Source organism: Salvelinus fontinalis, chromosome 27 (genome assembly GCF_029448725.1).
Source record: "Salvelinus fontinalis isolate EN_2023a chromosome 27, ASM2944872v1, whole genome shotgun sequence".
Taxonomy (NCBI): domain Eukaryota; kingdom Metazoa; phylum Chordata; class Actinopteri; order Salmoniformes; family Salmonidae; genus Salvelinus; species Salvelinus fontinalis.
In genome coordinates this window covers 43,339,313-43,365,677 of record NC_074691.1, presented here as the reverse complement: position 1 = coordinate 43,365,677, position 26,365 = coordinate 43,339,313, and the positions used below count along the sequence as shown (strand labels likewise).

Genomic DNA, 26,365 nt, shown 5'->3' with positions numbered 1-26,365 from the left:
GCACAAAGCTACAGGACTACTACACAGGTAATATCACTACGCACAAAGCTATAGGACTACTACACAGGTAATATCACTACACACAAAGCTATAGGACTACTACACAGGTAATATCACTACGCACAATGCTATAGGACTACTACACAGGTAATATCACTACGCACAAAGCTATAGGACTACTAGGTAATATCACTACGCACAAAGCTATAGGACTACTACACAGGTAATATCACTACGCACAATGCTATAGGACTACTACACAGGTAATATCACTACACACAAAGCTATAGGACTACTACACAGGTAATATCACTACGCACAAAGCTATAGGACTACTAGGTAATATCACTACACACAATGCTATAGGACTACTACACAGGTAATATCACTACGCACAAAGCTATAGGACTACTACACAGGTAATATCACTACGCACAAAGCTATAGGACTACTACACAGGTAATATCACTACGCACAAAGCTATAGGACTATTACACAGGTAATATCACTACACACAAAGCTATAGGACTACTACACAGGTAATATCACTACGCACAATGCTATAGGACTACTACACAGGTAATATCACTACGCACAAAGCTATAGGACTACTACACAGGTAATATCACTACACACAAAGCTATAGGACTACTACACAGGTAATATCACTACGCACAATGCTATAGGACTACTACACAGGTAATATCACCACACACAAAGCTATAGGACTACTACACAGGTAATATCACTACACACAAAGCTATAGGACTACTACACAGGTAATATCACTACACACAAAGCTATAGGACTACTACACAGGTAATATCACTACACACAAAGCTATAGGACTACTAGGTAATATCACTACACACAATGCTATAGGACTACTACACAGGTAATATCACTACGCACAAAGCTATAGGACTACTACACAGGTAATATCACTACGCACAAAGCTATAGGACTACTACACAGGTAATATCACTACACACAAAGCTATAGGACTACTACACAGGTAATATCACTACACACAAAGCTATAGGACTACTACACAGGTAATATCACTACGCACAAAGCTATAGGACTACTACACAGGTAATATCACTACACACAAAGCTATAGGACTACTACACAGGTAATATCACTACACACAAAGCTATAGGACTACTACACAGGTAATATCACTACACACAAAGCTATAGGACTACTACACAGGTAATATCACTACACACAAAGCTATAGGACTACTACACAGGTAATATCACTACGCACAAAGCTATAGGACTACTAGGTAATATCACTACGCACAAAGCTATAGGACTACTACACAGGTAATATCACTACGCACAATGCTATAGGACTACTACACAGGTAATATCACTACGCACAATGCTATAGGACTACTAGGTAATATCACTACACACAATGCTATAGGACTACTACACAGGTAATATCACTACGCACAATGCTATAGGACTACTAGGTAATATCACTACACACAATGCTATAGGACTACTACACAGGTAATATCACTACGCACAAAGCTATAGGACTACTACACAGGTAATATCACTACGCACAAAGCTTTAGGACTACTACACAGGTAATATCACTACGCACAATGCTATAGGACTACTAGGTAATATCACTACACACAATGCTATAGGACTACTACACAGGTAATATCACTACGCACAAAGCTATAGGACTACTAGGTAATATCACTACGCACAAAGCTATAGGACTACTACACAGGTAATATCACTACGCACAAAGCTATAGGACTACTAGGTAATATCACTACGCACAAAGCTATAGGACTACTACACAGGTAATATCACTACGCACAAAGCTATAGGACTACACAGGTAATATCACTACGCACAAAGCTATAGGACTTCTAGGTAATATCACTACGCACAAAGCTATAGGACTACTACACAGGTAATATCAATACGCACAAAGCTATAGGACTACTAGGTAATATCACTACGCACAAAGCTATAGGACTACTACACAGGTAATATCACTACACACAATGCTATAGGACTACTACACAGGTAATATCACTACACACAATGCTATAGGACTACTACACAGGTAATATCACTACACACAAAGCTATAGGACTACTACACAGGTAATATCACTACACACAATGCTATAGGACTACTACACAGGTAATATCACTACACACAATGCTATAGGACTACTACACAGGTAATATCACTACACACAATGCTATAGGACTACTACACAGGTAATATCACTACACACAATGCTATAGGACTACTACACAGGTAATATCACTACACACAAAGCTATAGGACTACTACACAGGTAATATCACTACACACAAAGCTATAGGACTACTACACAGGTAATATCACTACGCACAAAGCTATAGGACTACTACACAGGTAATATCACTACACACAAAGCTATAGGACTACTACACAGGTAATATCACTACGCACAAAGCTATAGGACTACTACACAGGTAATATCACTACGCACAAAGCTATAGGACTACTACACAGGTAATATCACTACGCACAAAGCTATAGGACTACTACACAGGTAATATCACTACGCACAAAGCTATAGGACTACTACACAGGTAATATCACTACGCACAAAGCTATAGGACTACTACACAGGTAATATCACTACGCACAAAGCTATAGGACTACTAGGTAATATCACTACGCACAAAGCTATAGGACTACTACACAGGTAATATCACTACGCACAATGCTATAGGACTACTACACAGGTAATATCACTACACACAAAGCTATAGGACTACTACACAGGTAATATCACTACACACAAAGCTATAGGACTACTACACAGGTAATATCACTACACACAAAGCTATAGGACTACTACACAGGTAATATCACTACGCACAAAAATATAGGACTACTAGGTAATATCACTACACACAATGCTATAGGACTACTACACAGGTAATATCACTACGCACAAAGCTATAGGACTACTACACAGGTAATATCACTACACACAAAGCTATAGGACTACTAGGTAATATCACTACACACAATGCTATAGGACTACTACACAGGTAATATCACTACGCACAAAGCTATAGGACTACTAGGTAATATCACTACACACAAAGCTATAGGACTACTAGGTAATATCACTACACACAAAGCTACAGGACTACTACACAGGTAATATCACTACACACAATGCTATAGGACTACTACACAGGTAATATCACTACGCACAAAGCTATAGGACTACTACACAGGTAATATCACTACACACAAAGCTATAGGACTACTACACAGGTAATATCACTACGCACAAAGCTATAGGACTACTAGGTAATATCACTACACACAATGCTATAGGACTACTACACAGGTAATATCACTACACACAATGCTATAGGACTACTACACAGGTAATATCACTACACACAATGCTATAGGACTACTACACAGGTAATATCACTACACACAATGCTATAGGACTACTACACAGGTAATATCACTACACACAAAGCTATAGGACTACTACACAGGTAATATCACTACGCACAAAGCTATAGGACTACTACACAGGTAATATCACTACGCACAAAGCTATAGGACTACTACACAGGTAATATCACTACGCACAAAGCTATAGGACTACTACACAGGTAATATCACTACACACAAAGCTATAGGACTACTACACAGGTAATATCACTACACACAAAGCTATAGGACTACTACACAGGTAATATCACTACGCACAAAGCTATAGGACTACTACACAGGTAATATCACTACACACAAAGCTATAGGACTACTACACAGGTAATATCACTACGCACAATGCTATAGGACTACTACACAGGTAATATCACTACACACAATGCTATAGGACTACTACACAGGTAATATCACTACGCACAATGCTATAGGACTACTAGGTAATATCACTACACACAATGCTATAGGACTACTACACAGGTAATATCACTACGCACAAAGCTATAGGACTACTACACAGGTAATATCACTACGCACAAAGCTTTAGGACTACTACACAGGTAATATCACTACGCACAATGCTATAGGACTACTAGGTAATATCACTACACACAATGCTATAGGACTACTACACAGGTAATATCACTACGCACAAAGCTATAGGACTACTAGGTAATATCACTACGCACAAAGCTATAGGACTACTACACAGGTAATATCACTACGCACAATGCTATAGGACTACTACACAGGTAATATCACTACACACAAAGCTATAGGACTACTACACAGGTAATATCACTACACACAATGCTATAGGACTACTACACAGGTAATATCACTACACACAATGCTATAGGACTACTAGGTAATATCACTACACACAATGCTATAGGACTACTACACAGGTAATATCACTACACACAATGCTATAGGACTACTACACAGGTAATATCACTACACACAATGCTATAGGACTACTACACATGTAATATCACTACACACAATGCTATAGGACTACTACACAGGTAATATCACTACACACAATACTATAGGACTACTACACAGGTAATATCACTACACACAATGCTATAGGACTACTACACAGGTAATATCACTACACACAAAGCTATAGGACTACTACACAGGTAATATCACTACACACAAAGCTATAGGACTACTACACAGGTAATATCACTACGCACAAAGCTATAGGACTACTACACAGGTAATATCACTACACACAAAGCTATAGGACTACTACACAGGTAATATCACTACGCACAAAGCTATAGGACTACTACACAGGTAATATCACTACGCACAAAGCTATAGGACTACTACACAGGTAATATCACTACGCACAAAGCTATAGGACTACTACACAGGTAATATCACTACGCACAAAGCTATAGGACTACTACACAGGTAATATCACTACGCACAAAGCTATAGGACTACTACACAGGTAATATCACTACGCACAAAGCTATAGGACTACTACACAGGTAATATCACTACGCACAAAGCTATAGGACTACTAGGTAATATCACTACGCACAAAGCTATAGGACTACTACACAGGTAATATCACTACGCACAATGCTATAGGACTACTACACAGGTAATATCACTACACACAAAGCTATAGGACTACTACACAGGTAATATCACTACGCACAAAGCTATAGGACTACTAGGTAATATCACTACACACAATGCTATAGGACTACTACACAGGTAATATCACTACGCACAAAGCTATAGGACTACTACACAGGTAATATGACTACACACAATGCTATAGGACTACTACACAGGTAATATCACTACGCACAAAGCTATAGGACTACTAGGTAATATCACTACACACAATGCTATAGGACTACTACACAGGTAATATCACTACGCACAAAGCTATAGGACTACTAGGTAATATCACTACACACAATGCTATAGGACTACTACACAGGTAATATCACCACACACAATGCTATAGGACTACTAGGTAATATCACTACACACAAAGCTATAGGACTACTAGGTAATATCACTACACACAAAGCTACAGGACTACTACACAGGTAATATCACTACACACAATGCTATAGGACTACTACACAGGTAATATCACTACGCACAAAGCTATAGGACTACTACACAGGTAATATCACTACACACAAAGCTATAGGACTACTAGGTAATATCACTACACACAAAGCTATAGGACTACTACACAGGTAATATCACTACACACAATGCTATAGGACTACTACACAGGTAATATCACTACACACAATGCTATAGGACTACTACACAGGTAATATCACTACACACAATGCTATAGGACTACTACACAGGTAATATCACTACACACAATGCTATAGGACTACTACACAGGTAATATCACTACGCACAAAGCTATAGGACTACTAGGTAATATCACTACACACAAAGCTATAGGACTACTAGGTAATATCACTACACACAAAGCTATAGGACTACTACACAGGTAATATCACTACGCACAAAGCTATAGGACTACTAGGTAATATCACTACACACAAAGCTATAGGACTACTACACAGGTAATATCACTACACACAATGCTATAGGACTACTACACAGGTAATATCACTACGCACAAAGCTATAGGACTACTACACAGGTAATATCACTACGCACAAAGCTATAGGACTACTAGGTAATATCACTACACACAATGCTATAGGACTACTACACTGGTAATATCACTACACACAAAGCTATAGGACTACTACACAGGTAATATCACTACACACAAAGCTATAGGACTACTACACAGGTAATATCACTACGCACAATGCTATAGGACTACTAGGTAATATCACTACACACAATGCTATAGGACTACTACACAGGTAATATCACTACGCACAAAGCTATAGGACTACTACACAGGTAATATCACTACGCACAAAGCTATAGGACTACTAGGTAATATCACTACACACAAAGCTATAGGACTACTACACAGGTAATATCACTACACACAAAGCTATAGGACTACTACACAGGTAATATCACTACACACAATGCTATAGGACTACTAGGTAATATCACTACACACAATGCTATAGGACTACTACACAGGTAATATCACTACACACAAAGCTATAGGACTACTACACAGGTAATATCACTACACACAATGCTATAGGACTACTAGGTAATATCACTACACACAAAGCTATAGGACTACTACACAGGTAATATCACTACACACAATGCTATAGGACTACTACACAGGTAATATCACTACACACAATGCTATAGGACTACTACACAGGTAATATCACTACACACAATGCTATAGGACTACTACACAGGTAATATCACTACGCACAATGCTATAGGACTACTACACAGGTAATATCACTACGCACAATGCTATAGGACTACTACACAGGTAATATCACTACACACAAAGCTATAGGACTACTACACAGGTAATATCACTACGCACAAAGCTATAGGACTACTACACAGGTAATATCACTACGCACAAAGCTATAGGACTACTACACAGGTAATATCACTACACACAAAGCTATAGGACTACTACACAGGTAATATCACTACGCACAAAGCTATAGGACTACTAGGTAATATCACTACACACAATGCTATAGGACTACTACACAGGTAATATCACTACGCACAAAGCTATAGGACTACTACACAGGTAATATCACTACGCACAAAGCTATAGGACTACTAGGTAATATCACTACACACAATGCTATAGGACTACTACACAGGTAATATCACTACGCACAAAGCTATAGGACTACTAGGTAATATCACTACACACAATGCTATAGGACTACTACACAGGTAATATCACTACGCACAAAGCTATAGGACTACTACACAGGTAATATCACTACACACAATGCTATAGGACTACTACACAGGTAATATCACTACACACAATGCTATAGGACTACTAGGTAATATCACTACACACAAAGCTATAGGACTACTAGGTAATATCACTACACACAAAGCTATAGGACTACTACACAGGTAATATCACTACGCACAATGCTATAGGACTACTACACAGGTAATATCACTACGCACAAAGCTATAGGACTACTACACAGGTAATATCACTACACACAAAGCTATAGGACTACTAGGTAATATCACTACACACAAAGCTATAGGACTACTACACAGGTAATATCACTACACACAATGCTATAGGACTACTACACAGGTAATATCACTACACACAATGCTATAGGACTACTACACAGGTAATATCACTACACACAATGCTATAGGACTACTACACAGGTAATATCACTACACACAATGCTATCGGACTACTACACAGGTAATATCACTACACACAATGCTATAGGACTACTAGGTAATATCACTACACACAAAGCTATAGGACTACTACACAGGTAATATCACTACACACAAAGCTATAGGACTACTACACAGGTAATATCACTACACACAATGCTATAGGACTACTACACAGGTAATATCACCACACACAAAGCTATAGGACTACTACACAGGTAATATCACTACACACAAAGCTATAGGACTACTACACAGGTAATATCACTACACACAAAGCTATAGGACTACTAGACAGGTAATATCAAATCAAAATCAAATCAAGTTTATTTTATATAGCCCTTCGTACATCAGCTAATATCTCGAAGTGCTGTACAGAAACCCAGCCTAAAACCCCAAACAGCTAGAATGCAGGTGTAGAAGCACGGTGGCTGGGAAAAACTCCCTAGAAAGGCCAAAACCTAGGAAGAAACCTAGAGAGGAACCAGGCTATGAGGGGTGGCCAGTCCTCTTCTGGCTGTGCCGGGTGGAGATTATAACAGAACATGGCCCAAATGTTCATAGATGACCAGCATGGTCAAATAATAATCAGGAATAAATGTCAGTTGGCTTTTCATAGCCGATCATTAAGAGTTGAAAACAGCAGGTCTGGGACAGGTAGGGGTTCCATAACTGCAGGCAGAACAGTTGAATCTGGAACAGCAGCAAGGCCAGGTGGACTGGGGACAGCAAGGAGTCATCATGCCTGGTAGTCCTGACGCATGGTCCTAGGGCTCAGGTCCTCCGAGAGAGAGAGAGAGAGAGAAAGAAAGAGAGAAGGAGAGAATTAGAGAGAGCATACTTAAATTCACACAGGACACTGGATAAGACAGGAGAAGTACTCCAGATATAACCAACTGACCCTAGCCCCCGACACATAAACTACTGCAGCATAAATACTGGAGGCTGAAACAGGAGCGGTCAGGAGACACTGTGGCCCCATCCGATGATACCCCCGGACAGGGCCAAACAGGAAGGATATAACCCCACCCACTTTGCCAAAGCACAGCCCCCGCACCACTAGAGGGATATCTTCAACCACCAACTTACAATCCTGAGACAAGGCCGAGTATAGCCCACAAAGATCTCCACCACAGCACAAACCAAGGGGGGGGCGCCAACCCAGACAGGAAGATCACGTCAGTAACTCAACCCACTCAAGTGACGCACCCCTCCTAGGGACGGCATGAAAGAGCACCAGTAAGCCAGTGACTCAGCCCCTGTAATAGGGTTAGAGGCAGAGAATCCCAGTGGAGAGAGGGGAATCGGCCAGGCAGAGACAGCAAGGGCGGTTCGTTGCTCCAGAGCCTTTCCGTTCACCTTCACACTCCTGGGTCAGACTACACTCAATCATATGACCTACTGAAGAGATGAGTCTTCAGTAAAGACTTAAAGGTTGAGACAGAGTCTGCGTCTCTCACATGGATAGGCAGACCATTCCATGAAAATGGAGATCTATAGGAGAAAGCCCTGCCTCCAGCTGTTTGCTTAGAAATTCAATACGCTAATACGCTAATGCAATACGCCACAGGATATTTCTGTGCTGGTCAAGGGCAGTCAATTCTGGAATGAACCAAGAGCTATATCTGTTCTTAGTTCTACATATTTTGAAAGGGGCTTATTTAAGATGGTGAGGAAAGCATTTTTAAAGAATAACCAGGCATCCTTTACTGATGGAATGAGGTCAATATCCTTCCAGGATACCCGGACCAGGTCGATTAGAAAGGCCTGCTCGCTGAAGTGTTTTAGGGAGCGTTTGACAGTGATGAGGTGTGGTCGTTTGACTGTTGACCCGTTACGGACGCAGGCAATGAGGCAGTGATCGCTGAGATCCTGGTTGAAGACAGCAGAGGTGTATTTAGATGGCAGGTTGGTCAGGATGATATCTAAGAGGGTACCCATGGTTACCGATTTGGTGTTGTACCTGGTAGGTTCCTTGATAATTTGTGTGAGATTGAGGGCATCATTGAGGGCATCTGTCTCTCTCTCTCTCTCTGTTTGTGTGTGTGTGTGCCTGTCTCCCTCTCTCTCTCTGTCTCCCTCTCTCTCTGTGTGTGTCTCTCTCTCTCTGTATCTCTCTCTGTATCTCTCTCTGTATCCCTCTCTCTCTGTATCCCTCTCTCTCTGTATCTCTCTCTCTCTGTATCTCTCTCTGTATCTCTCTCTGTATCTCTGTATCTGTCTGTCTGTCTGTCTGTCTGTCTGTCTGTCTGTCTGTGTGTTTGTGATGGTAATCTATGGTCCTAGCCAAGTTTGAATCAATCAATAATAAAATAGACGATGTACGATCACGTATATCGTACCAGCGGGACATTAAAAACGGTAATATCTTATGTTTCACCGAGTCGTGGCTGAACGACGACATGATTAACATTCAGCTGGCAGGTTTAAAGTGTTTTTGGCCTCTGGTAAGAAAAGGGGTGGCTGGTTATACTCTGTATCGGCAGGATAAAACAGAGGCCTCTGGTAAGAAAAGGGGCGGCTGGTTATACTCTGTATCGGCAGGATAAAACAGAGGCCTCTGGTAAGAAAAGGGGTGGCTGGTTATACTCTGTATCGGCAGGATAAAACAGTGGCCTCTGGTAAGAAAAGGGGCGACTCAATGAGCTGTATAAGGCCATAAGCAAACAGGAAAACGCTCATCCAGAGGCGGCGCTCCTAGTGGCCGGGGACTTTAATGCAGGGAAACTCAAATCAGTTTTACCTCATTTCTACTAGCATGTTACATGTGCAACCAGAGGGAAAAAACTCTAGACCACCTGTACTCCACACAGAGACGTGTTACCAAGCTCTCCCTCCCTCAGTCCTCCCTCAGTCCTCCCTCAGTCCTCCCTCAGTCCTCCCTCAGCCCTCCCTCAGTCCTCCCTCAGTCCTCCCTCAGTCCTCCCTCAGTCCTCCCTCAGTCCTCCCTCAGCCCTCCCTCAGTCCTCCCTCAGTCCTCCCTCAGTCCTCCCTCAGTCCTCCCTCAGTCCTCCCTCAGTCCTCCCTCAGTCCTCCCTCAGTCCTCCCTCAGTCCTCCCTCAGCCCTCCCTCAGTCCTTACTGGACTGTCGGAGCTAGAAACACAAGCATTTCGCTACACCCTCAATACCATCTGCTAAACATGTGAATGTGACAAATAACATTTGATTTGATTTGAGAGGTAACTCTGGGTCTTCCTGTCCTGTGTTGGTCCTCTTTAGAGCCAGTTTCATCATAGCGCTTGAAGGTTTTTGCGACTGCACTTAAAGAAACTTTCAAAGTTCTTGAAATGTTCCGCATTGACTGACCTTCATGTCTTAAAGTAATGATGGACTGTCGTTTCTCTTTGCTTATTTGAGCTGTTCTTGCCATAATATAGACTTGGTCTTTTACCAAATAGGGCTATCTTCTGTATACCACCCCTACCTTGTCACAACGCAGCAGATTGGCTCAAACGCAATAAGAAGGAAAGAAATTCCACAGATGAACTTGTAAGAAAGCACACCTGTAAATTGAAATGCATTCCATGAAGCTGGTTGAGAGAATGCCAAGAGTTTGCAAAGCTGTCATCAAGGCAATGGGTGGCTACGTTGAAGAATCTCAAGTATAAAATATATTTAGATTTGTTTAACATTTTTGGTTACTACATGATTCCCTATGAGTAGTTTTGATGTCTTCACTATTATTCTACAATGTAGAAAATAGTCCAAATGAATCGGTAGGTGTGTCCAAACCTTTGACTGGTACTGTATATGTTATGGTTATCTATTACAGCTATACGTTGGAGTGTAACTACAACACGGGGAGGACAGTCAACACCATCCCTCCTGCCTGCCATGACAACGGACGAGCCACACCCCCTCCCCCTCCCGCATTCCCCCCCAAATATACCCCCGAGATATTCGAACAGGTACACATGCACACGCAGACAGACAGACAGACAGACGGACGCGCAGACAGACGGAGACGGACACACAGACAGACCGACACCCATAGACAGACAGACACAGATACAGACGGACACACAGAGACAGACAGACACACCGAGACGGATACAGATAGACACACACACACACACACACACACAGACAGACAGATCTACGGACAGGCACACAGAGACAGACAGAGACAGACACACATATAATCAATAACACAATAGAAAAGTCTATATACAGTGTGTGCAAATGAGGTGAGGCAATAAATAGGCCATAGTGGCGAAGTAATTACAATATAGCAATTAAACACTGGAGTGATAGATGTGTAGAAGATGAATGTGCAAGTAGAGATACTGGGGTGCGAAGGAGCAAAATAAATAAAATAGATAACAGAATGGGGATGAGGTAGTTGGGTGGGCTACTTACAGATGGACTATGTACAGGTGCAATGATCTGTGAGCTGCTCTGACAGCTGGTGCTTGAAGTTAGTGAGGGAGATAAGTGTTTCCAGTTTCAGACATTTTTGCAATTCATTCCAGTCATTGGCAGCAGAGAACTGGAAGGAAAGGTGGCCGAAGGAGGAATTGGCTTTGGGGGTGACCAGTGAGCTGAGATAAGGCGGGGCTTTACCGAGCATAAACTTATAGATGACCTGGAGCCAGTGGGTTTGGCGACGAAATAAAGTGAGGGCCAGCCAACGAGAGCATACAGGTCACAGTGGTGGGTAGTATATGGGGCTTTAGTAACAAAACAGATGGCACTGTGATAGACTACATTCAATTTGCTGATTAGAGTGTTGGAGTCTATTTTGTAAATGACATCGCCGAAGTCAAGGATCGGTAGGATAGTCAGTTTTACGAGGGTATGTTTGGCAGCATGAGTGAAGGAGGCTTTGTTGCGGAATAGGAAGCCGATTCTAGATTTAATTTTGGATTGGAGATGCTTGATGTGAGTTTAGAAGGAGAGTTTACAGTCTAACTAAATGAGAACACCCCAGTCTGACCATGTTACTCTCCCTAGCAGAGCTGGTTAGGCTGTTGTCATGTTATCCAGAGCGTTGGTGACTGTAACTGTGCTGGGTAGTTAGCTGGGTGACTGCGTTGGTGACTGTAACTGTGCTGGGTAGTTAGCTGGGTGACTGCGTTGGTGACTGTAACTGTGCTGCTGGCAACAATTGAACTATGCTTCTTTGCCGACGTTTACTGACACCGTCCATATTCAACCGTTTGTAAAGTCATCAGTTATTCTGCGCTCTGGCACACTCAGACGAGACTGGTAGGGGGTAGGTAGCTGGGGGTAGTTAGCTGGGGGTAGATAGCTGGGGGTAGATAGCTGGGGGTAGATAGCTGGGGGTAGGTGGCTGGGGGTAGATAGCTGGGGGTAGATAGCTGGGGGTAGGTAGCCGGGGGTAGTTAGCTGGGGGTAGATAGCTGGGGGTAGGTGGCTGGGGGTAGATAGCTGGGGGTAGATAGCTGGGGGTAGATAGCCGGGGGTAGTTAGCTGGGGGTAGATAGCTGGGGGTAGGTGGCTGGGGGTAGATAGCTGGGGGTAGATAGCTGGGGGTAGGTAGCTGGGGGTAGTTAGCTGGGGGTAGATAGCTGGGGGTAGATAGCTGGGGGTAGATAGCTGGGGGTAGTTAGCTGGGGGTAGATAGCTGGGGGTAGTTAGCTGGGGGTAGATAGCTGGGGGTAGATAGCTGGGGGTAGTTAGCTGGGGGTAGATAGCTGGGGGTAGATAGCTGGGGGTAGATAGCTGGGGGTAGTTAGCTGGGGGTAGATAGCTGGGGGTAGGTAGCTGGGGGTAGGTGGCTGGGGGTAGATGGCTGGGGGTAGGTGGCTGGGGGTAGGTGGCTGGGGGTAGATAGCTGGGGGTAGATAGCTGGGGGTAGATAGCTGGGGGTAGATAGCCGGGGGTAGATAGCCGGGGGTAGATAGCCGGGGGTAGATAGCCGGGGGTAGATAGCCGGGGGTAGGTAGCTGGGGGTAGGTAGCTGGGGGTAGATAGCTGGGGGTAGTTAGCTGGGGGTAGTTAGCTGGGGGTAGATAGATGGGGGTAGATAGATGGGGGTAGTTAGCTGGGGGTAGATAGCTGGGGGTAGTTAGCTGGGGGTAGATAGCTGGGGGTAGTTAGCTGGGGGTAGATAGCTGGGGGTAGATAGCTGGGGGTAGGTAGATGGGGGTAGGTAGATGGGGGTAGTTAGCTGGGGGTAGTTAGCTGGGGGTAGTTAGATGGGGGTAGGTGGCTGGGGGTAGGTAGCTGGGGGTAGATAGATGGGGGTAGATAGCTGGGGGTAGATAGATGGGGGTAGGTGGCTGGGGGTAGTTAGCTGGGGGTAGATAGCTGGGGGTAGTTAGCTGGGGGTAGATAGATGGGGGTAGATAGCTGGGGGTAGATAGCTGGGGGTAGATAGCTGGGGGTAGGTAGCTGGGGGTAGATAGCTGGGGGTAGATAGCTGGGGGTAGATAGCTGGGGGTAGATAGCTGGGGGTAGATAGCTGGGGGTAGATAGATGGGGGTAGATAGCTGGGGGTAGATAGCTGGGGGTAGATAGCTGGGGGTAGTTAGCTGGGGGTAGATAGATGGGGGTAGGTGGCTGGGGGTAGATAGATGGGGGTAGGTAGCTGGGGGTAGGTAGATGGGGGTAGATAGATGGGGGTAGATAGCCGGGGGTAGATAGCCGGGGGTAGATAGATGGGGGTAGGTGGCTGGGGGTAGATAGATGGGGGTAGGTAGCTGGGGGTAGTTAGCTGGGGGTAGATAGATGGGGGTAGATAGCCGGGGGTAGGTAGCCGGGGGTAGTTAGCCGGGGGTAGTTAGCCGGGGGTAGATAGATGGGGGTAGATAGATGGGGGTAGATAGATGGGGGTAGGTGGCTGGGGGTAGATAGCTGGGGGTAGATAGATGGGGGTAGGTGGCTGGGGGTAGGTAGCTGGGGGTAGGTAGCCAGAGTGAATTTAGGAACGCACCCTAGAAAAGCTAACTGTGTGTGTGTGTCTAGGTGGGGCGAGCGGTTGCCATAGCAGCCCTGGACATGGCTGACTGCAACCCGTGGCCGCGCCTCGTCCTTTCAGAACACAGCAGCTTGACCAACCTCCGCGCCTGGACTCTCAAACACGTCCGCAACAGCAAGGGCCTCAACACACACACACAGCCACGGACACACACCGGTGGGAACAAGGCGTCACCACCCAAGAGCTTCAATACGTAAGAACACCTCTGTTTTCCCGCTGTTATCACCATATCATTACGCTGAAGTACTAAGCATTAATGTCTCGGTGTGTGTAGGTCTCTGACCAGTTCTGCATCAGACACGTCTCTGAGTCATGTTCGCTGTAACAGGCACAGCGGTAGCAGCCAGACACTGTCTCCTCAGATACACACCTCGCCGAGCTTCACCTTCGGTTCCGCGCACAACACACACACACAACGCGGGGGGAGCAAGGCGCTCGGACCTGTCAGAGGTAAGACTCTTCTTATTGTCCTCTCTCTCTTGTTCTCTCTTGTTCTCTCTCTCCAGCTCTCTCTTGTTCTCTCTCTCCAGCTCTCTCTTGTTCTCTCTCTCCAGCTCTCTCTTGTTCTCTCTCTCCAGCTCTCTCTTGTCCTCTCTCTCCAGCTCTCTCTTGTTCTCTCTCTCCAGCTCTCTCTTGTCCTCTCTCTCCAGCTCTCTCTTGTCCTCTCTCTCCAGCTCTCTCTTGTCCTCTCTCTCCAGCTCTCTCTTGTCCTCTCTCTCCAGCTCTCTCTTGTCCTCTCTCTCCAGCTCTCTCTTGTTCTCTCTCTCCAGCTCTCTCTTGTCCTCTCTCTCCAGCTCTCTCTTGTTCTCTCTCTCCAGCTCTCTCTTGTCCTCTCTCTCCAGCTCTCTCTTGTTCTCTCTCTCTCCAGCTCTCTCTTGTTCTCTCTCTCCAGCTCTCTCTTGTTCTCTCTCTCTAGCTCTCTCTTGTTCTCTCTCTCCAGCTCTCTCTTGTTCTCTCTCTCTCCAGCTCTCTCTTGTTCTCTCTCTCTCCAGCTCTCTCTTGTTCTCTCTCTCTCCAGCTCTCTCTTGTTCTCTCTCTCTAGCTCTCTCTTGTTCTCTCTCTCCAGCTCTCTCTTGTTCTCTCTCTCTCCAGCTCTCTCTTGTTCTCTCTCTCCAGCTCTCTCTTGTTCTCTCTCTCTAGCTCTCTCTTGTTCTCTCTCTCCAGCTCTCTCTTGTTCTCTCTCTCCAGCTCTCTCTTGTTCTCTCTCTCTTGTTCTCTCTTGTTCTCTCTCTCTCCAGCTCTCTCTTGTTCTCTCTCTCTTGTTCTCTCTTGTTCTCTCTCTCCAGCTCTCTCTTGCTCTCTCTCTCCAGCTCTCTCTTGTTCTCTCTCTCCAGCTCTCTCTTGTTCTCTCTCTCTAGCTCTCTCTTGTTCTCTCTTGTTCTCTCTCTCTAGCTCTCTCTTGTTCTCTCTCTCCAGCTCTCTCTTGTTCTCTCTCTCCAGCTCTCTCTTGTTCTCTCTCTCCAGCTCTCTCTTGTCCTCTCTCTCCAGCTCTCTCTTGTTCTCTCTCTCTCCAGCTCTCTCTTGTTCTCTCTCTCTAGCTCTCTCTTGTTCTCTCTCTCTCCAGCTCTCTCTTGTTCTCTCTCTCCAGCTCTCTCTTGTTCTCTCTCTCCAGCTCTCTCTTGTTCTCTCTCTCTAGCTCTCTCTTGTTCTCTCTCTCCAGCTCTCTCTTGTTCTCTCTCTCCAGCTCTCTCTTGTTCTCTCTCTCCAGCTCTCTCTTGTCCTCTCTCTCCAGCTCTCTCTTGTTCTCTCTCTCCAGCTCTCTCTTGTTCTCTCTCTCTTGTTCTCTCTTGTTCTCTCTCTCTCCAGCTCTCTCTTGTTCTCTCTCTCTCCAGCTCTCTCTTGTTCTCTCTCTAGCTCTCTCTTGTTCTCTCTCTCCAGCTCTCTCTTGTTCTCTCTCTCTCCAGCTCTCTCTTGTTCTCTCTCTCCAGCTCTCTCTTGTTCTCTCTCTAGCTCTCTCTTGTTCTCTCTTGTTCTCTCTCTCCAGCTCTCTCTTGCTCTCTCTCTCCAGCTCTCTCTTGTTCTCTCTCTCTAGCTCTCTCTTGTTCTCTCTCTCCAGCTCTCTCTTGTTCTCTCTCTCCAGCTCTCTCTTGTTCTCTCTCTCTTGTTCTCTCTTGTTCTCTCTCTCCAGCTCTCTCTTGCTCTCTCTCTCCAGCTCTCTCTTGTTCTCTCTCTCCAGCTCTCTCTTGTTCTCTCTCTCTAGCTCTCTCTTGTTCTCTCTTGTTCTCTCTCTCCAGCTCTCTCTTGTTCTCTCTCTCTAGCTCTCTCTTGTTCTCTCTCCAGCTCTCTCTTGTTCTCTCTCCAGCTCTCTCTTGTTCTCTCTCTCCAGCTCTCTCTTGTTCTCTCTCTCCAGCTCTCTCTTGTTCTCTCTCTCTCCAGCTCTCTCTAGCTCTCTCTTGTTCTCTCTCTCTCCAGCTCTCTCTTGTTCTCTCTCTCTCCAGCTCTCTCTTGTTCTCTCTCTCCAGCTCTCTCTTGCTCTCTCTGTTTCTCTCCTCTTATGAATGATGTATGCAGGTCTATGCCTGCGGGTAATGACATGGGTCTAGTAGATGTTGATGCATCTAAGCAAATGGCAGGGCTCTCCAACCCTGTTCCTGGAGAGAGACCCTCCTGTAGGTTTTAACTCCAACCCTCCTGTAGGTTTTAACTCCAACCCTGTTCCTGGAGAGAGACCCTCCTGTAGGTTTTAACTCCAACCCTGTTCCTGGAGAGACACCCTCCTGTAGGTTTTAACTCCAACCCTGTTCCTGGAGAGACACCCTCCTGTAGGTTTTAACTCCAACCCTCCTGTAGGTTTTAACTCCAACCCTGTTCCTGGAGAGAGACCCTCCTGTAGGTTTTAACTCCAACCCTGTTCCTGGAGAGACACCCTCCTGTAGGTTTTAACTCCAACCCTGTTCCTGGAGAGAGACCCTCCTGTAGGTTTTAACTCCAACCCTCCTGTAGGTTTTAACTCCAACCCTGATCCTGGAGAGAGACCCTCCTGTAGGTTTTAACTCCAACCCTGTTCCTGGAGAGAGACCCTCCTGTAGGTTTTAACTCCATGACCCCTGTAGGAACAGTGTCGGTGACCCCTGGTGTGTGACCCCTGTAAGAACAGGGTCGGTGACCCCTGGTGTGTGACCCCTGTAAGAACAGGGTCGGTGACCCCTGGTGTGTGACCCCTGTAAGAACAGGGTCGGTGACCCCTGGTGTGTGACCCCTGTAAGAACAGGGTCGGTGACCCCTGGTGTGTGACCCCTGTAAGAACAGGGTCGGTGACCCCTGGTGTGTGACCCCTGTAGGAACAGGGTTGGACACCCCTGTTGTGTGACCCCTGTAAGAACAGGGTCGGTGACCCCTGGTGTGTGACCCCTGTAAGAACAGGGTCGGTGACCCCTGTAAGAACAGGGTGTGTGACCCCTGTAGGAACAGGGTTGGAGACCCCTGTTGTGTGACCCCTGTAGGAACAGGGTCGGTGACCCCTGTAGGAACAGGGTTGGAGACCCCTGTTGTGTGACCCCTGTAAGAACAGGGTCGGTGACCCCTGGTGTGTGACCCCTGTAAGAACTAAGGGCTCAGGTCACTACTGTGTAGGAACTGGAATCTAGATGTGTTCTGCTGTCAGGTAGATATTGATATATAATATAAACTAGATGTGTTCTGCTGTCAGGTGGATATTGATATATAAACTAGATGTGTTCTGCTGTCAGGTAGATATTGATATATAAACTAGATGTGTTCTGCTGTCAGGTGGATATTGATATATAATATAAACTAGATGTGTTCTGCTGTCAGGTGGATATTGATATATAATATAAACTAGATGTGTTCTGCTGTCAGGTAGATATTGATATATAAACTAGATGTGTTCTGCTGTCAGGTAGATATTGATATATAAACTAGATGTGTTCTGCTGTCAGGTAGATATTGATATATAAACTAGATGTGTTCTGCTGTCAGGTAGATATTGATATATAATATAAACTAGATGTGTTCTGCTGTCAGGTAGATATTGATATATAATATAAACTAGATGTGTTCTGCTGTCAGGTAGATATTGATATATAAACTAGATGTGTTCTGCTGTCAGGTAGATATTGATATATAATATAAACTAGATGTGTTCTGCTGTCAGGTAGATATTGATATATAATATAATCTAGATGTGTTCTGCTGTCAGGTGGATATTGATATATAAACTAGATGTGTTCTGCTGTCAGGTGGATATTGATATATAATCTAGATGTGTTCTGCTGTCAGGTAGATATTGATATATAATATAATCTAGATGTGTTCTGCTGTCAGGTAGATATTGATATATAATATAAACTAGATGTGTTCTGCTGTCAGGTAGATATTGATATATAAACTAGATGTGTTCTGCTGTCAGGTGGATATTGATATATAATATAAACTAGATGTGTTCTGCTGTCAGGTAGATATTGATATATAATATAAACTAGATGTGTTCTGCTGTCAGGTAGATATTGATATATAAACTAGATGTGTTCTGCTGTCAGGTAGATATTGATATATAAACTAGATGTGTTCTGCTGTCAGGTAGATATTGATATATAAACTAGATGTGTTCTGCTGTCAGGTAGATATTGATATATAAACTAGATGTGTTCTGCTGTCAGGTAGATATTGATATATAAACTAGATGTGTTCTGCTGTCAGGTAGATATTGATATATAAACTAGATGTGTTCTGCTGTCAGGTAGATATTGATATATAAACTAGATGTGTTCTGCAGTCAGGTAGATATTGATATATAAACTAGATGTGTTCTGCTGTCAGGTGGATATTGATATATAAACTAGATGTGTTCTGCTGTCAGGTAGATATTGATATATAATATAAACTAGATGTGTTCTGCTGTCAGGTAGATATTGATATATAATATAATCTAGATGTGTTCTGCTGTCAGGTAGATATTGATATATAATCTAGATGTGTTCTGCTGTCAGGTGGATATTGATATATAAACTAGATGTGTTCTGCTGTCAGGTATATATTGATATATAAACTAGATGTGTTCTGCTGTCAGGTAGATATTGATATATAATATAAACTAGATGTGTTCTGCTGTCAGGTAGATATTGATATATAATATAAACTAGATGTGTTCTGCTGTCAGGTAGATATTGATATATAAACTAGATGTGTTCTGCTGTCAGGTAGATATTGATATATAAACTAGATGTGTTCTGCTGTCAGGTAGATATTGATATATAAACTAGATGTGTTCTGCTGTCAGGTGGATATTGTTATGTAAACTAGATGTGTTCTGCTGTCAGGTAGATATTGATATATAAACTAGATGTGTTCTGCTGTCAGGTAGATATTGTTATGTAAACTAGATGTGTTCTGCTGTCAGGTAGATATTGATATATAAACTAGATGTGTTCTGCTGTCAGGTAGATATTGATATATAAACTAGATGTGTTCTGCTGTCAGGTGGATATTGATATATAATATAAACTAGATGTGTTCTGCTGTCAGGTAGATATTGATATATAATATAAACTAGATGTGTTCTGCTGTCAGGTAGATATTGATATATAATATAAACTAGATGTGTTCTGCTGTCAGGTGGATATTGATATATAATATAAACTAGATGTGTTCTGCTGTCAGGTAGATATTGATATATAATATAAACTAGATGTGTTCTGCTGTCAGGTAGATATTGATATATAAACTAGATGTGTTCTGCTGTCAGGTAGATATTGATATATAATATAAACTAGATGTGTTCTGCTGTCAGGTAGATATTGATATATAAACTAGATGTGTTCTGCTGTCAGGTAGATATTGATATATAAACTAGATGTGTTCTGCTGTCAGGTAGATATTGATATATAAACTAGATGTGTTCTGCTGTCAGGTAGATATTGATATATAAACTAGATGTGTTCTGCTGTCAGGTAGATATTGATATATAAACTAGATGTGTTCTGCTGTCAGGTAGATATTGTTATATAAACTAGATGTGTTCTGCTGTCAGGTAGATATTGATATATAATATAAACTAGATGTGTTCTGCTGTCAGGTGGATATTGATATATAATATAAACTAGATGTGTTCTGCTGTCAGGTAGATATTGATATATAAACTAGATGTGTTCTGCTGTCAGGTGGATATTGATATATAATATAAACTAGATGTGTTCTGCTGTCAGGTAGATATTGTTATATAAACTAGATGTGTTCTGCTGTCAGGTAGATATTGATATATAAACTAGATGTGTTCTGCTGTCAGGTGGATATTGATATATAATATAAACTAGATGTGTTCTGCTGTCAGGTAGATATTGTTATATAAACTAGATGTGTTCTGCTGTCAGGTAGATATTGATATATAAACTAGATGTGTTCTGCTGTCAGGTAGATATTGATATATAATATAAACTAGATGTGTTCTGCTGTCAGGTAGATATTGATATATAAACTAGATGTGTTCTGCTGTCAGGTAGATATTGATATATAATATAAACTAGATGTGTTCTGCTGTCAGGTAGATATTGATATATAATATAAACTAGATGTGTTCTGCTGTCAGGTGGATATTGATATATAAACTAGATGTGTTCTGCTGTCAGGTAGATATTGTTATATAAACTAGATGTGTTCTGCAGTCAGGTAGATATTGATATATAAACTAGATGTGTTCTGCTGTCAGGTGGATATTGATATATAAACTAGATGTGTTCTGCTGTCAGGTAGATATTGATATATAATATAATCTAGATGTGTTCTGCTGTCAGGTAGATATTGATATATAATCTAGATGTGTTCTGCTGTCAGGTGGATATTGATATATAAACTAGATGTGTTCTGCTGTCAGGTATATATTGATATATAAACTAGATGTGTTCTGCTGTCAGGTAGATATTGATATATAATATAAACTAGATGTGTTCTGCTGTCAGGTAGATATTGATATATAATATAAACTAGATGTGTTCTGCTGTCAGGTAGATATTGATATATAAACTAGATGTGTTCTGCTGTCAGGTAGATATTGATATATAAACTAGATGTGTTCTGCTGTCAGGTAGATATTGATATATAAACTAGATGTGTTCTGCTGTCAGGTAGATATTGTTATGTAAACTAGATGTGTTCTGCTGTCAGGTAGATATTGATATATAATATAAACTAGATGTGTTCTGCTGTCAGGTAGATATTGATATATAATGTAAACTAGATGTGTTCTGCTGTCAGGTAGATATTGATATATAAACTAGATGTGTTCTGCTGTCAGGTAGATATTGATATATAAACTAGATGTGTTCTGCTGTCAGGTGGATATTGATATATAATATAAACTAGATGTGTTCTGCTGTCAGGTAGATATTGATATATAATATAAACTAGATGTGTTCTGCTGTCAGGTAGATATTGATATATAATATAAACTAGATGTGTTCTGCTGTCAGGTGGATATTGATATATAATATAAACTAGATGTGTTCTGCTGTCAGGTAGATATTGATATATAATATAAACTAGATGTGTTCTGCTGTCAGGTAGATATTGATATATAAACTAGATGTGTTCTGCTGTCAGGTAGATATTGATATATAATATAAACTAGATGTGTTCTGCTGTCAGGTAGATATTGATATATAAACTAGATGTGTTCTGCTGTCAGGTAGATATTGATATATAAACTAGATGTGTTCTGCTGTCAGGTAGATATTGATATATAAACTAGATGTGTTCTGCTGTCAGGTAGATATTGATATATAAACTAGATGTGTTCTGCTGTCAGGTAGATATTGATATATAAACTAGATGTGTTCTGCTGTCAGGTAGATATTGTTATATAAACTAGATGTGTTCTGCTGTCAGGTAGATATTGATATATAAACTAGATGTGTTCTGCTGTCAGGTAGATATTGATATATAATATAAACTAGATGTGTTCTGCTGTCAGGTGGATATTGATATATAATATAAACTAGATGTGTTCTGCTGTCAGGTAGATATTGATATATAAACTAGATGTGTTTTGCTGTCAGGTGGATATTGATATATAATATAAACTAGATGTGTTCTGCTGTCAGGTAGATATTGTTATATAAACTAGATGTGTTCTGCTGTCAGGTAGATATTGATATATAAACTAGATGTGTTCTGCTGTCAGGTGGATATTGATATAATATAAACTAGATGTGTTCTGCTGTCAGGTAGATATTGTTATATAAACTAGATGTGTTCTGCTGTCAGGTAGATATTGATATATAAACTAGATGTGTTCTGCTGTCAGGTAGATATTGATATATAATATAAACTAGATGTGTTCTGCTGTCAGGTAGATATTGATATATAAACTAGATGTGTTCTGCTGTCAGGTAGATATTGATATATAATATAAACTAGATGTGTTCTGCTGTCAGGTAGATATTGATATATAATATAAACTAGATGTGTTCTGCTGTCAGGTGGATATTGATATATAAACTAGATGTGTTCTGCTGTCAGGTAGATATTGATATATAAACTAGATGTGTTCTGCTGTCAGGTAGATATTGATATATAATATAAACTAGATGTGTTCTGCTGTCAGGTAGATATTGATATATAATATAAACTAGATGTGTTCTGCTGTCAGGTAGATATTGATATATAAACTAGATGTGTTCTGCTGTCAGGTGGATATTGATATATAATATAAACTAGATGTGTTCTGCTGTCAGGTAGATATTGATATATAATATAAACTAGATGTGTTCTGCTGTCAGGTAGATATTGATATATAATATAAACTAGATGTGTTCTGCTGTCAGGTGGATATTGATATATAAACTAGATGTGTTCTGCTGTCAGGTAGATATTGATATATAAACTAGATGTGTTCTGCTGTCAGGTAGATATTGATATATAAACTAGATGTGTTCTGCTGTCAGGTAGATATTGATATATAATATAAACTAGATGTGTTCTGCTGTCAGGTAGATATTGATATATAAACTAGATGTGTTCTGCTGTCAGGTAGATATTGTTATATAAACTAGATGTGTTCTGCTGTCAGGTAGATATTGATATATAAACTAGATGTGTTCTGCTGTCAGGTAGATATTGATATATAAACTAGATGTGTTCTGCTGTCAGGTGGATATTGATATATAAACTAGATGTGTTCTGCTGTCAGGTAGATATTGATATATAAACTAGATGTGTTCTGCTGTCAGGTAGATATTGATATATAATATAAACTAGATGTGTTCTGCTGTCAGGTAGATATTGATATATAACATAAACTAGATGTGTTCTGCTGTCAGGTAGATATTGATATATAAACTAGATGTGTTCTGCTGTCAGGTGGATATTGATATATAATATAAACTAGATGTGTTCTGCTGTCAGGTAGATATTGATATATAAACTAGATGTGTTCTGCTGTCAGGTGGATATTGATATATAAACTAGATGTGTTCTGCTGTCAGGTAGATATTGATATATAAACTAGATGTGTTCTGCTGTCAGGTAGATATTGATATATAATATAAACTAGATGTGTTCTGCTGTCAGGTAGATATTGATATATAAACTAGATGTGTTTTGCTGTCAGGTAGATATTGATATATAATATAAACTAGATGTGTTCTGCTGTCAGGTAGATATTGTTATATAAACTAGATGTGTTCTGCTGTCAGGTAGATATTGATATATAAACTAGATGTGTTCTGCTGTCAGGTAGATATTGATATATAATATAAACTAGATGTGTTCTGCTGTCAGGTAGATATTGATATATAAACTAGATGTGTTCTGCTGTCAGGTAGATATTGATATATAATATAAACTAGATGTGTTCTGCTGTCAGGTAGATATTGATATATAAACTAGATGTGTTCTGCTGTCAGGTGGATATTGATATATAATATAAACTAGATGTGTTCTGCTGTCAGGTAGATATTGATATATAATATAAACTAGATGTGTTCTGCTGTCAGGTAGATATTGATATATAATATAAACTAGATGTGTTCTGCTGTCAGGTAGATATTGATATATAATATAAACTAGATGTGTTCTGCTGTCAGGTAGATATTGATATATAATATAAACTAGATGTGTTCTGCTGTCAGGTGGATATTGATATATAAACTAGATGTGTTCTGCTGTCAGGTAGATATTGATATATAAACTAGATGTGTTCTGCTGTCAGGTAGATATTGATATATAATATAAACTAGATGTGTTCTGCTGTCAGGTAGATATTGATATATAAACTAGATGTGTTCTGCTGTCAGGTAGATATTGATATATAAACTAGATGTGTTCTGCTGTCAGGTAGATATTGATATATAAACTAGATGTGTTCTGCTGTCAGATAGATATTGATATATAATATAAACTAGATGTGTTCTGCTGTCAGGTAGATATTGATATATAATATAAACTAGATGTGTTCTGCTGTCAGGTGGATATTGATATATAATATAAACTAGATGTGTTCTGCTGTCAGGTAGATATTGATATATAATATAAACTAGATGTGTTCTGCTGTCAGGTGGATATTGATATATAATATAAACTAGATGTGTTCTGCTGTCAGGTAGATATTGATATATAAACTAGATGTGTTCTGCTGTCAGGTAGATATTGATATATAAACTAGATGTGTTCTGCTGTCAGGTAGATATTGATATATAATATAAACTAGATGTGTTCTGCTGTCAGGTAGATATTGATATATAATATAAACTAGATGTGTTCTGCTGTCAGGTAGATATTGATATATAAACTAGATGTGTTCTGCTGTCAGGTAGATATTGATATATAAACTAGATGTGTTCTGCTGTCAGGTAGATATTGATATATAAACTAGATGTGTTCTGCTGTCAGGTAGATATTGATATATAAACTAGATGTGTTCTGCTGTCAGGTAGATATTGATATATAATATAAACTAGATGTGTTCTGCTGTCAGGTAGATATTGATATATAAACTAGATGTGTTCTGCTGTCAGGTAGATATTGATATATAATATAAACTAGATGTGTTCTGCTGTCAGGTAGATATTGATATATAAACTAGATGTGTTCTGCTGTCAGGTGGATATTGATATATAAACTAGATGTGTTCTGCTGTCAGGTGGATATTGATATATAATATAAACTAGATGTGTTCTGCTGTCAGGTGGATATTGATATATAAACTAGATGTGTTCTGCTGTCAGGTAGATATTGATATATAATATAAACTAGATGTGTTCTGCTGTCAGGTAGATATTGATATATAATATAAACTAGATGTGTTCTGCTGTCAGGTAGATATTGATATATAAACTAGATGTGTTCTGCTGTCAGGTAGATATTGATATATAAACTAGATGTGTTCTGCTGTCAGGTAGATATTGATATATAAACTAGATGTGTTCTGCTGTCAGGTAGATATTGATATATAAACTAGATGTGTTCTGCTGTCAGGTAGATATTGATATATAATATAATCTAGATGTGTTCTGCTGTCAGGTGGATATTGATATATAATATAAACTAGATGTGTTCTGCTGTCAGGTAGATATTGATATATAAACTAGATGTGTT

General features: G+C 41.0%; 1 protein-coding gene across 1 annotated transcript in view; it reads left to right on the top strand.

Annotated features, from left to right (window-relative positions):
• The window catches only part of agbl5 (AGBL carboxypeptidase 5), a gene marked incomplete in the record, with an annotated part of 126,129 nt that overhangs the window by 57,114 nt on the left and 42,650 nt on the right, over nucleotides 1–26,365 (top strand). Inside the window, 3 exon segments of the mRNA XM_055885807.1 lie at nucleotides 11,648–11,783; nucleotides 14,806–15,011; nucleotides 15,093–15,268. Of these exon segments, the coding sequence (XP_055741782.1) occupies nucleotides 11,648–11,783; nucleotides 14,806–15,011; nucleotides 15,093–15,268 (518 nt within the window).